We start from the raw sequence: 12068 nt of genomic DNA on the forward strand, positions 1-12068 counted from the left end.
CACCTGCCCCGAGGGCCGGGGGCGCGCTCGCGAGGCCGACGCCGGCCACCCCCGTCAGCCTCGCCGCCCTCGCCTCTCCCGAAACAGAAGCGCCAGCGGGAAAGGGCCGGACCTGAGCGCCAGGCCAGGCCCCCGGGGGCGAGTGCGGAAGGGCCGGCGGCCCCCTTCCCCGAGAGCAGGCGAGCCCGGGGACGCGCGAGGCGGCCTCTGTCCAGGCCAGGAGGACCCCGGAGCCCCCCGAAGGCCGCCCCTCCGCGCCCCCCGGCAGCCCCGGCGCCCGTTGCGCGCCCTCCCCCCCGGCCCCCAAGAACTGGCTTCCGGAGTCCAGCGTCGTAGAAAAGCTTTTATTGTTCCTGAAAACATTAAAAAACAAATGTTGAGCACTTCCAATAAAAAAATGAACCGAAATGCTACCGCGGCAAGACCTATCCGCTGTCCTTTCAGCAGTTCAACAGACGACAAAACACGCGCGGGGGCGGGGGCTCCCCCGAAAGCGGGGGACGGGGCGACGCTCGGCGGAGAGTCCGGGCGCGCAGGGCCGGCTCTGGGAGAAAGCAGCGCCCTGCGCGAGGGCAGCGCTGGAGAAGCCGCCGAGCGCCCGGCGGGATCCGCGGGGCGCCAGCCGAGGCGGGCGGGCGCTTCCCCTGCGCTGGCCGGACGCGCAGAGCCGGCTCCGGTGCGGCGCGGGGGGGGGGGGGGCGGCGGGAGGGGAGTGGAGGGGGGCCGCCGACGGGGGTCTACCTAGCACGTACGAGGCAAGCCGAGAACACCGCATGCACGGGGGCGATTACGCGTTAACAGGGTGAGGCAAACACACACGTTTCCTGCTTAAGATTCTCGCGTAAGAGAATAAGACGTAGGTGCATCTCACTGAGATAATTTTGCCGCCTCAGACAAGCAGCCCTCCGTTCGGGGCAGCCGCTGCCTTTCGCCGCAGAGACCCGTCCGAACGCCGCCTCGGCCCGCGGGCGCAGGGGCTGCTGCCCTTCCGCCCCGGTGCCCTCGCCGGCCTCCAGCGGGCCGAGAGGAAGAGGCACCGCGGCGGGACGACACGGAGCCGCGGGTCCCGCGGCGCTCTGCACCCCCGGGAAGGGCACCGCCCAGGCGCAACGGAGCTGCCTCTGCCGAGGAACGGCACGCGGCGACGCCCCGGCCCCGGCCCGCCTCCAGCGCCGTCGGAGTCGGGGGACAGGCACAGCCGCTCCTGGGGCTCCCAAACCTAGCCGCTCCCCTGCCAGGGGCGCTTGGTCGGTGCCTAAAGAGCCGACCGGGGTTCAACGGCACCGCCACGGTGCCATAAGCAGGAGCAAAACACCAGCTCTTGCCGGAAAGGAGACTTCGGTTCCAGAATGGACTCTCTCTGAGGCGGAGCCTGGGCCCTGCCAAGTGCCCAGTTTGGGCACCAGCCTTTTGACCGGCAGGAAGCCCGAGGTCCTCTGGGCCTTGGGGCTGCTTGCACCCAGCACCTCAGCAGTTCTACCCCTGCATACCCCATAGAACCACCCCACACACACACTACCTTAGTAGGGAGGGGGGAGTCAAGCTCTCTGCAAGGACAATCAGCGGAAGCCCATCAGTGTGGGTCACCATCACCTGGGTGTCCTTCCCTCCTTGCTGAGCATGATGCCTACATAGAAACAACTGGTCCTGGCGCCATTGTGTGTGCTTTTACAGGACCAGGTCCTTACGGCTGCAGATGCTTCAGGAAACTTCTGCGGAAACACCACCTTAAAGACCTTGGCGAGGCAGATCTTCTTTTAAGCCAAGTGCCGGCCCCCAGGGCTGCCCCGCCAGAGCTCTGCCAGCATACTCCTCTGAAAGCGCCCCCCTTTCCCTCCTCCCAGGGCTGCCCTGGAGGAGGCTGGCTAGGGAGTAAGGCAGCGGCAACGCCTAACGTGCACAGCGTAAGGCACCCTGGCCCGCAAGAGGGCGGGAGCACCTTGGGCAGCAGAGGGAAAGCAGCCTGCGTGCAGGTTCCTCCATGCAGCTCGCCTGCCCACCCTTTGCCTGCGCTGCTCCTCCCCCCAGCAAGACACGGCCACTCTGCCTTCACTGGAGTTGTGCAAGAGGACCGGAGCTGGCGGGGAGGGAAGGGAAGGGAAGGGAAGGGAAGGGAAGGGAAGGGAAGGGAAGGGAAGGGAAGGGAAGGGAAGGGAACCCACACAAGAGCAGCGCTAGTGCAGCGGTGCCCATGAGGCTGCCACCTGCCTGGCAGCAACAGCCCCCTGGGAACTCAGCGCCAGCAGCGCCTCTGCTTCCCTATGGGTGCCGGGAGGAGCCGGGCTCAGCCGTGGCAGACTTGGATACTTCCCACCCCGGGAGGCCTTGAAAATTCACCTTCAAGCGTTAACAAGGTTCCTCTTACTTTCTATCACTTTGTCAAGAAAGAACTGGCCAGTTGGGTAAATCTGGAAACACTAACTAGTTTCTGCACAAAAATGTTTTTTCTCAAAAGACTGTGAATTAGGGAAACCCGCATCACTGGTCATTCTAGCATTCTAGTTTTTTATGTGAACAAAAAGAACTACACATCCTGACAAACATTATAGGGTAGAGTTGCCACGGAAAGGAACAGATTTATTAAACTGCAGGGTTGGGAATTAGTCTTCCCTAATCGAGGGAAAGCAGCATTAAATTGTTTTCTTTTAAAACATTCTGATGTTTTCTTAATACGAGCATATGAACCAACTTGTGGCAAAGAGTAAGTTTCTCATTTGGGATAAAAGGTTAGTGCTGCTTCTCCTTCTTGAAAGCGGTCCCTCCTGCTCCTCTTTCAGCCCTTGATAAGGATTTAATATTGTAGTAATGCTGTGCTGATTTCCCCCCTCCATCTACTCGTGTGGCTTCTCTCTCTCTCTCTCGGCAAAGCCATGCTGGCTTTCCCTATCAACTGGCCAGTGAGGCCACACCACCAGGGCAACTCCCCAGGCAGCAGCAAAAACTGGGGGGGGGGGGGATGCCAAGTCCACAATCATCTGGAAACAGCAAATTGGAGAACATCCCCTGATCTAGCAACCTGTACAGGTAGGTGCCCCAGGAACGCTGGCCCCCAATTCCTTTTCTCCATTCATTTTGCGGGTATATCTGTATTTGTTATCAGGATGTTTGCTCTCTCTAGTGTGGCAAGCGTGCCAGCAAATGCACACAATCTTTACGCATGCAGAGTGCAGAGACACCCTTCAATTGGACAGCATAATGCCACCCACCCACACACCCTATCTGCTGTGTAACCTCCAAATTTCAACAGTACCTGTCTGGTAAGCCAGAAATCCTAATGCCAAATGGAACGCCCTGCAGAGCAGATGGGGGGGAGACTGGGTGGCAAACACTCCCTTCCGTTTGTCCGAGGAGCTTCCTACGCTCTCGATACCCTCCCCCAAATGCTCTTTTATCCTTTGGAGGCAGCAAGCAATCTTTTTCAGCAAGCAAAATTTCAAAACCTAATACTGGCTCGAGCAGGCTGCATCCTTCAGAAATGTCTTAAAAATTGGTTAAGATTGTATACACCCTGCTGAAGAATAAAGCAGCTGGTAGAGCAATTTTTTTTTAAAAAAATCTCACAAATTTTGTTTCTGCTGCAGGAGGCACTTCCATTAAGACAAATACAGTATGTCTTGTCTTTAGATTTTTTTAAATACAGTGTGCTACATAGATTTTATACACACACACACGTGTGTGCGTGTGTATATATATATACACACACATATATACACACACATATATACACACATATATATACACTCACACACAAGCGTGTATGTGTGTACACACACACACACAGAGATACACACACACGCGCGCGCACACACTTTTCTTAACCCAACATTTCAACAGCAGGATGGTCCTTACTCTCCATCCAATCAAAACCTGCCGAAGTCATAGAATTGATGGACTCGTTGCAGATCTGTTGGAACAAGGGGTCGTTCTTTAACTCTTCCAGTGTTGCCTCGTCATCTTGGCTCTGCTGGTGAGCCGGGTCAAAGAGCAGATTTGTGTCCAAAGCGTTCAGATCGTTCATGCTCCCCGAGAGCTCCGAAGCCAGCCTCATGTCGCTGGAGAAGACCGAGGCCACGCTGCTCAAGTCGGGAGGCACCTGGCCCACCTGCAGGGTGCTCTCCTCCAAAAGCTCCTTCACGGTGCCGCTGAAATCCAACTGCTGCTCTCCGGCCTCCGACTGTGCCGCACTGTCTCCAGAAGCAAAGTTCACCGGATCGGGGCTGCTGTTTTTGGCGAGGTAACCTGGTGTTTGGAATTCAAAAACCGACGGGCTGGACGGGAGCATGCTCTGCGCACTGGCACTTGGAAACGCAGCGGAAGTCTCTAAAATCTGAGTCAGGTTCATCCTGGCGGTGTAATTGGAGGGCCTGTTGTTGACGCCCAGCCCCCTCACAGCGTCATCGTTCTCAGAATCAAGCTTGTTCAGCAGGACGCTGGTGATCTTCTTGGAGCTGGCCTGCTTCTGGGGTGGGGGAAACGCGGTCTCCATCATGACTGTCAGGGGGACCGACTGGCTCCTCTGGGCAAGGTTGCTGGCGCTCGTGTCTGCGTGGACGTTCGCCAACGGGTTGTGCGCTTCTGGAGCGACAGGGCTCCCAAAAGGGGCCACCGTCGTTCCAGAGCGAAGCACAGCAGCCACGGGGCAGACGGTGCTTCCGCTGAGGTTGCGCTGGCGGTGAACGGCGGGACTGACGCTCCGGCATCTGAAATGGCTGCCGTGGGAGGAACTCGTCCCTTTGTTATCGAGAGGAGCAGGGACAGCAAAACCTTCTTGCTTGTTGCCGACGGGGGAGACAGGGGTCACGCGCCCAAAATGGGAATCGTGGTGCCGCGACTGAGACTGGTAGGACTGGCCAGGAACGGCAAAGGCGTGAGGCTTCCGGAAACGGTCTTCCACTGACTCCTGGTAGCTTGGCAGAATCCCGTGGCTGGTGACCGAGGAGTTACCCACGCTACCATACCCGGCGTTCATCCATTCGAGTTTGGTTTTATCAGGGTGGGTAGCCGTTGGCCGCTGCATGGGCTTCACGGGACTGCTTGAAACGACGCTGGCATCGTGGTAGGCCATACTGGCGCTAATTGGGGTGAAGGCAAAGGGGTTCCTACACTCCACAGGGCTTGGGGGCACGCTGCTGCTGCAGTTGGAGTGCGGCGTGCCGACGGGCGTGTGCCGGCTGCTCCCCAGTGCGCTGTCGACAGGCGTTGTCTGAGCCATCCTGGAGCATGGACTCTCCCGCGACACGCCTTGCGATCCCGCCATGATTTCAGAGGTCGGAGTGGGCGTCGGGGTGGGTGTCGGGGTAGGCGTGGGCGTGTGAACAGGAGTGCCGTTGCTGTGGATTGGGTGATAGAAGTGGGCGCTGCTCGAGTGAGGGGCCAAGGGTGCCACCTGAGCTGTCCCCTGATTCTGGAGAGCCATCCCCAGGGAAGTGCTGTACAGGTGAGAAGTGTTCAGGGACATCTGCTCCTCCATCAGCACCAGCTCCTCCACAATGCTGTCCTGGGTCAGGTCATCATCAAAGGAAAAGAAGTTCTCGTGGGACTGGGAGGCGGCGTCCTCAAACTCCTTCAGCTCCTGCTGCAGGGGCAGCTGGCGAGAGCTCTGGCCTGGCAGATGCTGCTCCAGGGAGGGCTGCTGGCCCTGATCCGGCAACTGCTGGCTGAACGCCGCCGCCGCCGCCTGCTGAAACCCTTCAAAGTGCACTGGTTCCCAGGCGGACTTGGGCAAGTCCTCGGAGTCAGAGGGCCCGGCCAGCGTCATAACACTTATCTGCGGCTGCGGCTTGCAGGTCTCGGGGCCGAAGCTGGAGCTCTTGGCCAGCTGCTGCCACACGTTGGGGTTAAAGCTGCTGTCGGGCTTAGGGCTGTTTTCGAGGACAAAGACATTTCCTTCCAGCTTCATTTCAACCCCTGCCGACGAGGCTGCCGGTTGCTGCTCCAACAGGGGGTCGCTGGAGGCAATGACAAGGTCGGCGTCCAGAGGGCAGGAGGTCACCAGGCCGCCCCCTGAGGCCACAGAATGGACCTGGATCGTCACCTTGCTGGGCCCTTGGAGAAGGGCAGCTGGACTATCGCTTTTAGGGAGAGGCAGCCCGCTCCTCTGCTGAGCCTTCTTAGCGCCACTGGCCTTGGGGGCTTCTGCAGATGCCTGTCCCACAGAAAGCTTTTTGATCGGGGGGCCCTGGGAGTCCACAAAGGCAGAAGGGAGCCTCTTCCTCAGGCCTTTGGCGCACCCCTGGTCACCCGCAGGAGGCGAGGTGGCGATGCTGGTGCTGGAGGCGTGCTGAGCAGCCTCCGAGGGATCCGGGGGGGATTCGTGAGGCTGAGAAAGGGGTTTCCTCCCCGAATCTTCCCCCAGGGGGTCACAGCTTGCTGCTCCAAGGCGCTCCTCTGCCCGACCTTTCCAGGGCTCTGTTTCCGCAGCCCTCGGCTGATCTGCAGGTGCCAGGAGGGCCACCCTGACCACAGCAGCAGGGTCTGAATGGTGCTGGTTCTGCCGCAGGCTCTCATCCAGGACCGATTCCGGCTCCAGTTTGACCTCGACTGATGAGGGGGGGGCAGCTAGCCCTCCACCACTTGCTTTGGTTCCCGGGGACTGCAGTGAAACAACAGATCCGTTCTTGATCTGAGGCACGCTCCTCGACTCCTCAGCGGCTCCCGAGCTAACGGCCGAGGCCGGGGGTTTGATGGGTGTGCCGCCGGCGCTGCTCGGGGCAAGTGATATCGCGGTCATTTTGACCACGTTCATGTGCTGAGCAGGAACCACAGTCTTGATTGGGCTGCTTGTGAAGAGCACGGTTGTGGGGGAGCGTATGGTGAGCGCGCTGGTGTTGGCTGGCTTTGGCAGGATCTGGGGGTAGCGGTGGCGAGCAGAACGGTCTCCCACGGGACTGGCCGGAACGTTCTGGGGAGTCTTTGGCGACTGCTTGACGGACTGCATGTGCTGAGTGACCACCTGGACGTTGAGTGGAAGGACTTTGCCATCGGATGAGCCAATTGGACTAGGAGACGTTACCAACTGCCGGGACCTTGGCACCTGTTGAGGAGAAAAAGGAGTGGCAGCGAGGAAGAGAACGCAAAGGCTCCACCCTGAGCAGGCTGGTTTGGCTTCTTCCTGGGAACAGAGGTCCCCATGTTCTCCAACTCAGTCTCCCAGACTTCTCCTTCCCATCTACCACCCATCTCCCTTCACCCTCCCGTTTCCTGGCTCCCACTGCCTCAACTTACTTCCAGCTCCTCTGGAGCCGCTCCAGCCTCACTGAACGTCTCCCCAAACCATGGAATGCTGCTTCCTTCCCCAAAGCTGAACTCCCACGTTCCCTGCACACCTCGTGCCAGAGTCACCCCTCAGTGGGTCTCTTCCTACTGGCTCTGTCCTGCCGTTCATCGCCGCTGGCCGGAAATCCCTCCCGACCCCCTCCCCCGCAACACGAGCTCTCTGGGCGGTGCCATCCAGCTGCCCGCGGCAGAAGCCCAGGGCTCCTCTGGAGACTTACCGTGATAGGGCTCGGCACAGCAGCCACCACAATGCCGATGGGTTGAGGGGACAGGATGGCCGGGCTCCCGTTCGGAAGGCTGGCAATCCCGTTGCTTGTCGTGCCCTCAGCCTTCTTGGCTGGGGACTCGCCTGGCAAAGGAGACTGCAGTTTCTGCTCCTGCTGCTTCTTCTGGATCTTGCGCTGCAGCTGCTGCTTGGCGTCCACAGGCGAAGGCAGCGTTTTCACCTGGGGCTGGAAGGAGTTGCTCTCTGCCGTTGGAACAAACGCCGAGGGCTGGGGGATCCCCTTGAGTCCTGAAAGGGCCACGCAGGTGCTTGACCAGGGGCAAGGCTTGGCGCAGACCGGTCATTTTAGGAACTGGGCACTTCTGTGTATCGTGCGGAGAGCTAGAGCTTCAGGGTAGCTCTTCAAAGGAGCCCCTCCTCTGCCCAACCTTTATGGAGCAGGGAGGGCCAGCTGTTCTTTTACACGGGGAGAAGAGGAATATGCAGCCCCGCCCCGCCTCCCCATCTTTGCCCAGACCACCAGCCACGATGGCTGCCTGGCAGATCCCCCCCTCGGTCTGCTGGGTTCAAAGTGCCTTCCTCAATGGCAGGGTGAGACTGCCCCCTCCCCAAAGGAGGAGCAAAGCTTCCTCCAGAGAAGCAGCCCCTCCTAATGCCCCTCAGGAGCCCCCACGGCTTACCTGCAGGGGCGCCCGCCATCACAGCCAAAGCTGCCATGGATTTGGTGCCCGTGTAGTGGCTTTTGACCAGGAAGCGGGCCAGGTCCAGGACAGAGTCGAAGGGCTGGCTGAGCACCTTCTGAGCCCACTCACAGACCAGCTGGCAGGCAGCCGACACAATCTCTTCATCAGCACTCTGCAGGCGCCCAGGAGGCTCTGCGCCGTCCAGCTGAAACCGAAGCACAGGGAAGGACTGAGGCTCGTGCAGCCGCCTGCCCTGCCCAGCTGCTCTTCTCCATCTCTGACGCATCCGTCACCGTGATGACGGAAGAAGAAAGAGCCGCCAGACCCCGTGATCTACTCCCCTCACCCACGGAAGAAGAGGTTTAACACAGACATGGTTTCAGGCCTTGTCATAAAAACTGTGAAAAAGTCCTTTGCCTGGTAAGAATCTCAGCCCTCAGTTTAGTCAGGTTTTTTGACCAAGGGAATGGAGACCAGATTCATTATTTCAATAAAACTTTTATGGAAACTCAATTTCTCTTTTTAAAAAATTATTGTCTGCAATTAGAGCTGCTATCCATAGACATGAGAAGATACCTCTGCGTTTGTGTAAGATGCAAACATATACTGCAAAAATACGCTTTGTCACGCTGCGTAGTTGTACAGCCCCAAAATCTCAAAAGGTGTTTTCTATAAACCGAGCCTCCTTATTAAAGGCATCTAAGTGCAGGAATAATTCCCAGATGCAGCCCTGCAGTTGTATGCCAAATGAATCAAGGCAAAACTTAGCAAAAATTCTTATTTTATAGAGTTTGCCCCCCTCTCACACACACATCCAGCTGCTTCTCAAGGTTTCCCTTCTCTTCTTTCAGAATCATCACAATGAAACCTCTTATTGAAGAATTCAAAACACCAAAACTGCCAGCACAGTATGAGTTTATGTTGTGAAATGTTGCTCTGTCAGCTCTAGTTAAAGATCTTTATGCTACTAAGAGGCCCCTCGAGGCAGACCCGACTAGGAAACCAAAGCCATGCGGGCTAATACGACCTTTATTACAAGGTTACAGAAACAGGATCTTGCAAGCCTGAATGCGCCTCCCCCTCCCTCCCTTTATCTTCCCGAGAACTAGGGAGGGTCTCGTCTGAGACGCCTCCTCTGATTGCGGTTCTGCCCCCGACTCAGACTTCTGGTCTCTGACCACTGCCTCGGCTGCGGCTCTTCCTCCTGCTCCTCACGGTTATTCCTTGGGCCCGTTACATGGGCCAACCTTCTGCTTGGTTAATGCGCAGGAAATGGCACACAGCTTGCAGGTAGAACTGTTACGCAGGTGTAGAGCTTACCCCATCTCCAGTTTTATGGAAATCCAGATTAGGGAGCGATGGCATCTGCACAAGTGCTTTCTTCCGAAGTCCACTATAGCAATACGTGATTTTAAAAGTTAAGGTGGAAATATCCTCCAATTCAAACAGCGCAAGATGCTTTTTATACCGAAGCAAACCAGTCAGTCTTAAAGGAAATCAACCTTGATTGCTCATTGGAAAGATTGATAATGAAGCTCAAGCTCAGATACTTTGGCCACCAAATGCGAAGAGAGGACTCTTTGGAAGAGACCCGGATGCTGGGAAAGAGGGAAGGCGAAAGGAGAAGGGGACGGCAGAGAGTGAGATGGCTAGAGAGCATCACCGAAGGAGCGAGTGTGAAACTGAGCAAACCCCAGGAGGCAGCGAAGGACAGGGAGGCCGGGCGCGATGCAGTTCACGGGGTCACGAAGAGTCAGACACGACTAACGACTGAACAACAAAGAAAGTCCACACGGCCACGGAAACCAGCAGGACAGGCCCAGAGACACCTCAAAGCTATTCCACAAAGGATATTTAGATTTGCCTCGCGTGCCCAGGCGACGAGCCTTCATATTGGGAAACACATTTTTCATGATCTTCCCAAAGTCTGCGGCACTGAGAGGATGGTAACCAAGATTGTCACAGTAGCTCCTGAAACAAAAGGCAAGTCAATGTGAGAACAGGGAGACCACGGCAGGGCTGAGGACTCTGGGAGGGGCCGCGCACTCTCCTGCAAATGGCGGGGCCAGGCTCTGATACCAACATAAGGCTGATGCCCAGCTCGGTGGGGGCTGGGAGAACAGCTCCCGACAAGCAAACAGGCCGAGACGCTGCAAGATCTGGAGGCTCCACAGGAAAGAGGGGTGGCCCTGACAGTCCCAGGAACAGGGAGAGACTTGGTTCCTCTGGCCTGCCACACAGGCAGCTCCCCTCACCCGCTGTCCCTTCTGCTGGAGAAGTGCCCGGGATCAGGTGGTAATCAAATCCCCAAGCTCCTTCTCTTGCCATACCCTCCCATCTTTCCAGCAGGAAGAGTCCAGAACGGGAGGAAGATAGACAAGGATCCCACCCCTGGTCCTTGTTTCCAGGAGTGCCTCACCAACCCTACCAAGGCTCTCAACCGTGGAAGGAAGTTATTGGGTCAACCTGCCTGCCCAGCTTCCCCTCTTGCTTTAGAATGCCAGGAACCCAGTGTAGAGGAGGCTCTTGCTGCATGGCCGACAGCCCCGAGTCCTCCCCAGGAGAAGGGAATATCCTGGGCCTCAACGGCCATCTAGGAAAGACAAGGCGACCCCACCTCTGTGTTTTGGGTGAAGCCTGCCCTTCCGAGCACACTTTTTTGATCCTGACCCACGGACTGTAGGGGGGCAGGAACAGCAGCCCAAGCCAAAGGGAGGCAACATGCCACCGCAGGAGTACGGTGAGCTGGAACTCCTGCCCTGCTTGTCCAAAAAGAAAGAGCAGAAGGCCTCCACATTGGCCGCGGGGAGCCTCCATGGGCCCTCCATGCTGGAGTTAATCGGCAGAGCTGAAATGCTGCCTTGGCAAGGGAGGGGAACTGGCACCACAAAGCCCATCTCAGCCCTTGGACAGCCCCCGGCTCCCCCGGCCCTTTGCCGAGAGCCTGGCCGCCCAGCCCGGGCCCCTACTCGGGGGTGGCTTCTCAGCAGCCCAGCAAGGCCCAATCGCTGCAGAAGCCACAGCAAAGGGGGCTGGAGTTTCAGCACGTCAGCACGGCTGGTGGGAACTGCTGCTCTCAACAGACTGCAAGCTCAGGTTGCGCCCTGCCGGGTGTCTGAAAGGAGGCCCCAGCCACATGCAGGCTGACTCCATCTCCTCCCTTGGCTCTCTACTTCCTCAGACTTCAAGCCGGGACCTGCCCAGATGGCCACCCCTCAGGGTCAGCGGGGTGGCTGCTGCTTCCCTACCGAGCAGAGGAGCCACCACCTCAGCCTTGGGGGTGAGCACTCCTACGATGGCCAGGTAAAAAAAATGCATCTAGGGAATGAAATGGGACCCCTTCAGACTCCCTTCGGTAGCTGATGGTGGGGAGGGGCAGGATTCAGTCCAAATGAGTTGACTGCCCCAAAGCTGGGACCAGAGGCAGCGGCTTTGCCTTCAGTGGCACCAGGTGGCACAGAGACAATGCCAGTCTGAGGAACACGCGCTGTTGTGTTCAGCAGCATCTTTGAGCAGGGTGACAGAGCCAGGGAGAGGGAAGCAGCACAAGGCCTAGTTGCGCAGAGCTGAAGGGCATCAGGCCCGCAGGGCGCTGGTGAGAGCAGGGGCAGAGAGCAGCCAGCTGGCCTCTTGTTGACACCTTCCCTGACCAGGGAGAGGACCCACAATGTCTTGAAAGACTCACTTGTACTCGTCATACACTTCCTGCTTTGGAAGCGAGGTCTCCGGGTGCTCCTCCAAGGTGTTCCGGATCCAGGAAAGGGCGTGCACCTGTTGAGCGCGGCTGGAGGACACCGACAGCTGATCGCTGCAGCAAGGAGACGGGGGTTCAGGCATGGGAACTGTGATGTCATCACCAGCGCCACCCCCCAAGCTCCCAGATG

The 12068-nt window shown here is 58.0% G+C and overlaps 1 protein-coding gene across 2 annotated transcripts in view; it reads right to left on the reverse strand.

The window, feature by feature from the left end:
- Positions 1-12068, reverse strand: part of RFX7 (regulatory factor X7) — a 28852-nt gene that overhangs the window by 8267 nt on the left and 8517 nt on the right. For both annotated transcript variants that reach the window (XM_088148210.1, XM_088148211.1), the window contains 6 exons: positions 11870-11992; positions 10039-10155; positions 9505-9589; positions 8182-8389; positions 7494-7789; positions 113-7033 (listed from right to left, as the gene is read on the reverse strand). In XM_088148210.1, the coding sequence (XP_088004336.1) occupies positions 3815-7033; positions 7494-7789; positions 8182-8389; positions 9505-9589; positions 10039-10155; positions 11870-11992 (4048 nt within the window). In that variant the 3' untranslated portion in view covers positions 113-3814. The remainder of the gene's footprint in view (positions 1-112; positions 7034-7493; positions 7790-8181; positions 8390-9504; positions 9590-10038; positions 10156-11869; positions 11993-12068) is intronic.

This window comes from Python bivittatus, unplaced genomic scaffold (assembly GCF_059951505.1).
Source record: "Python bivittatus isolate LINGU-HERP-01145 unplaced genomic scaffold, Pbiv_v1 ctg000530_np1212, whole genome shotgun sequence".
NCBI lineage: Eukaryota > Metazoa > Chordata > Lepidosauria > Squamata > Pythonidae > Python > Python bivittatus.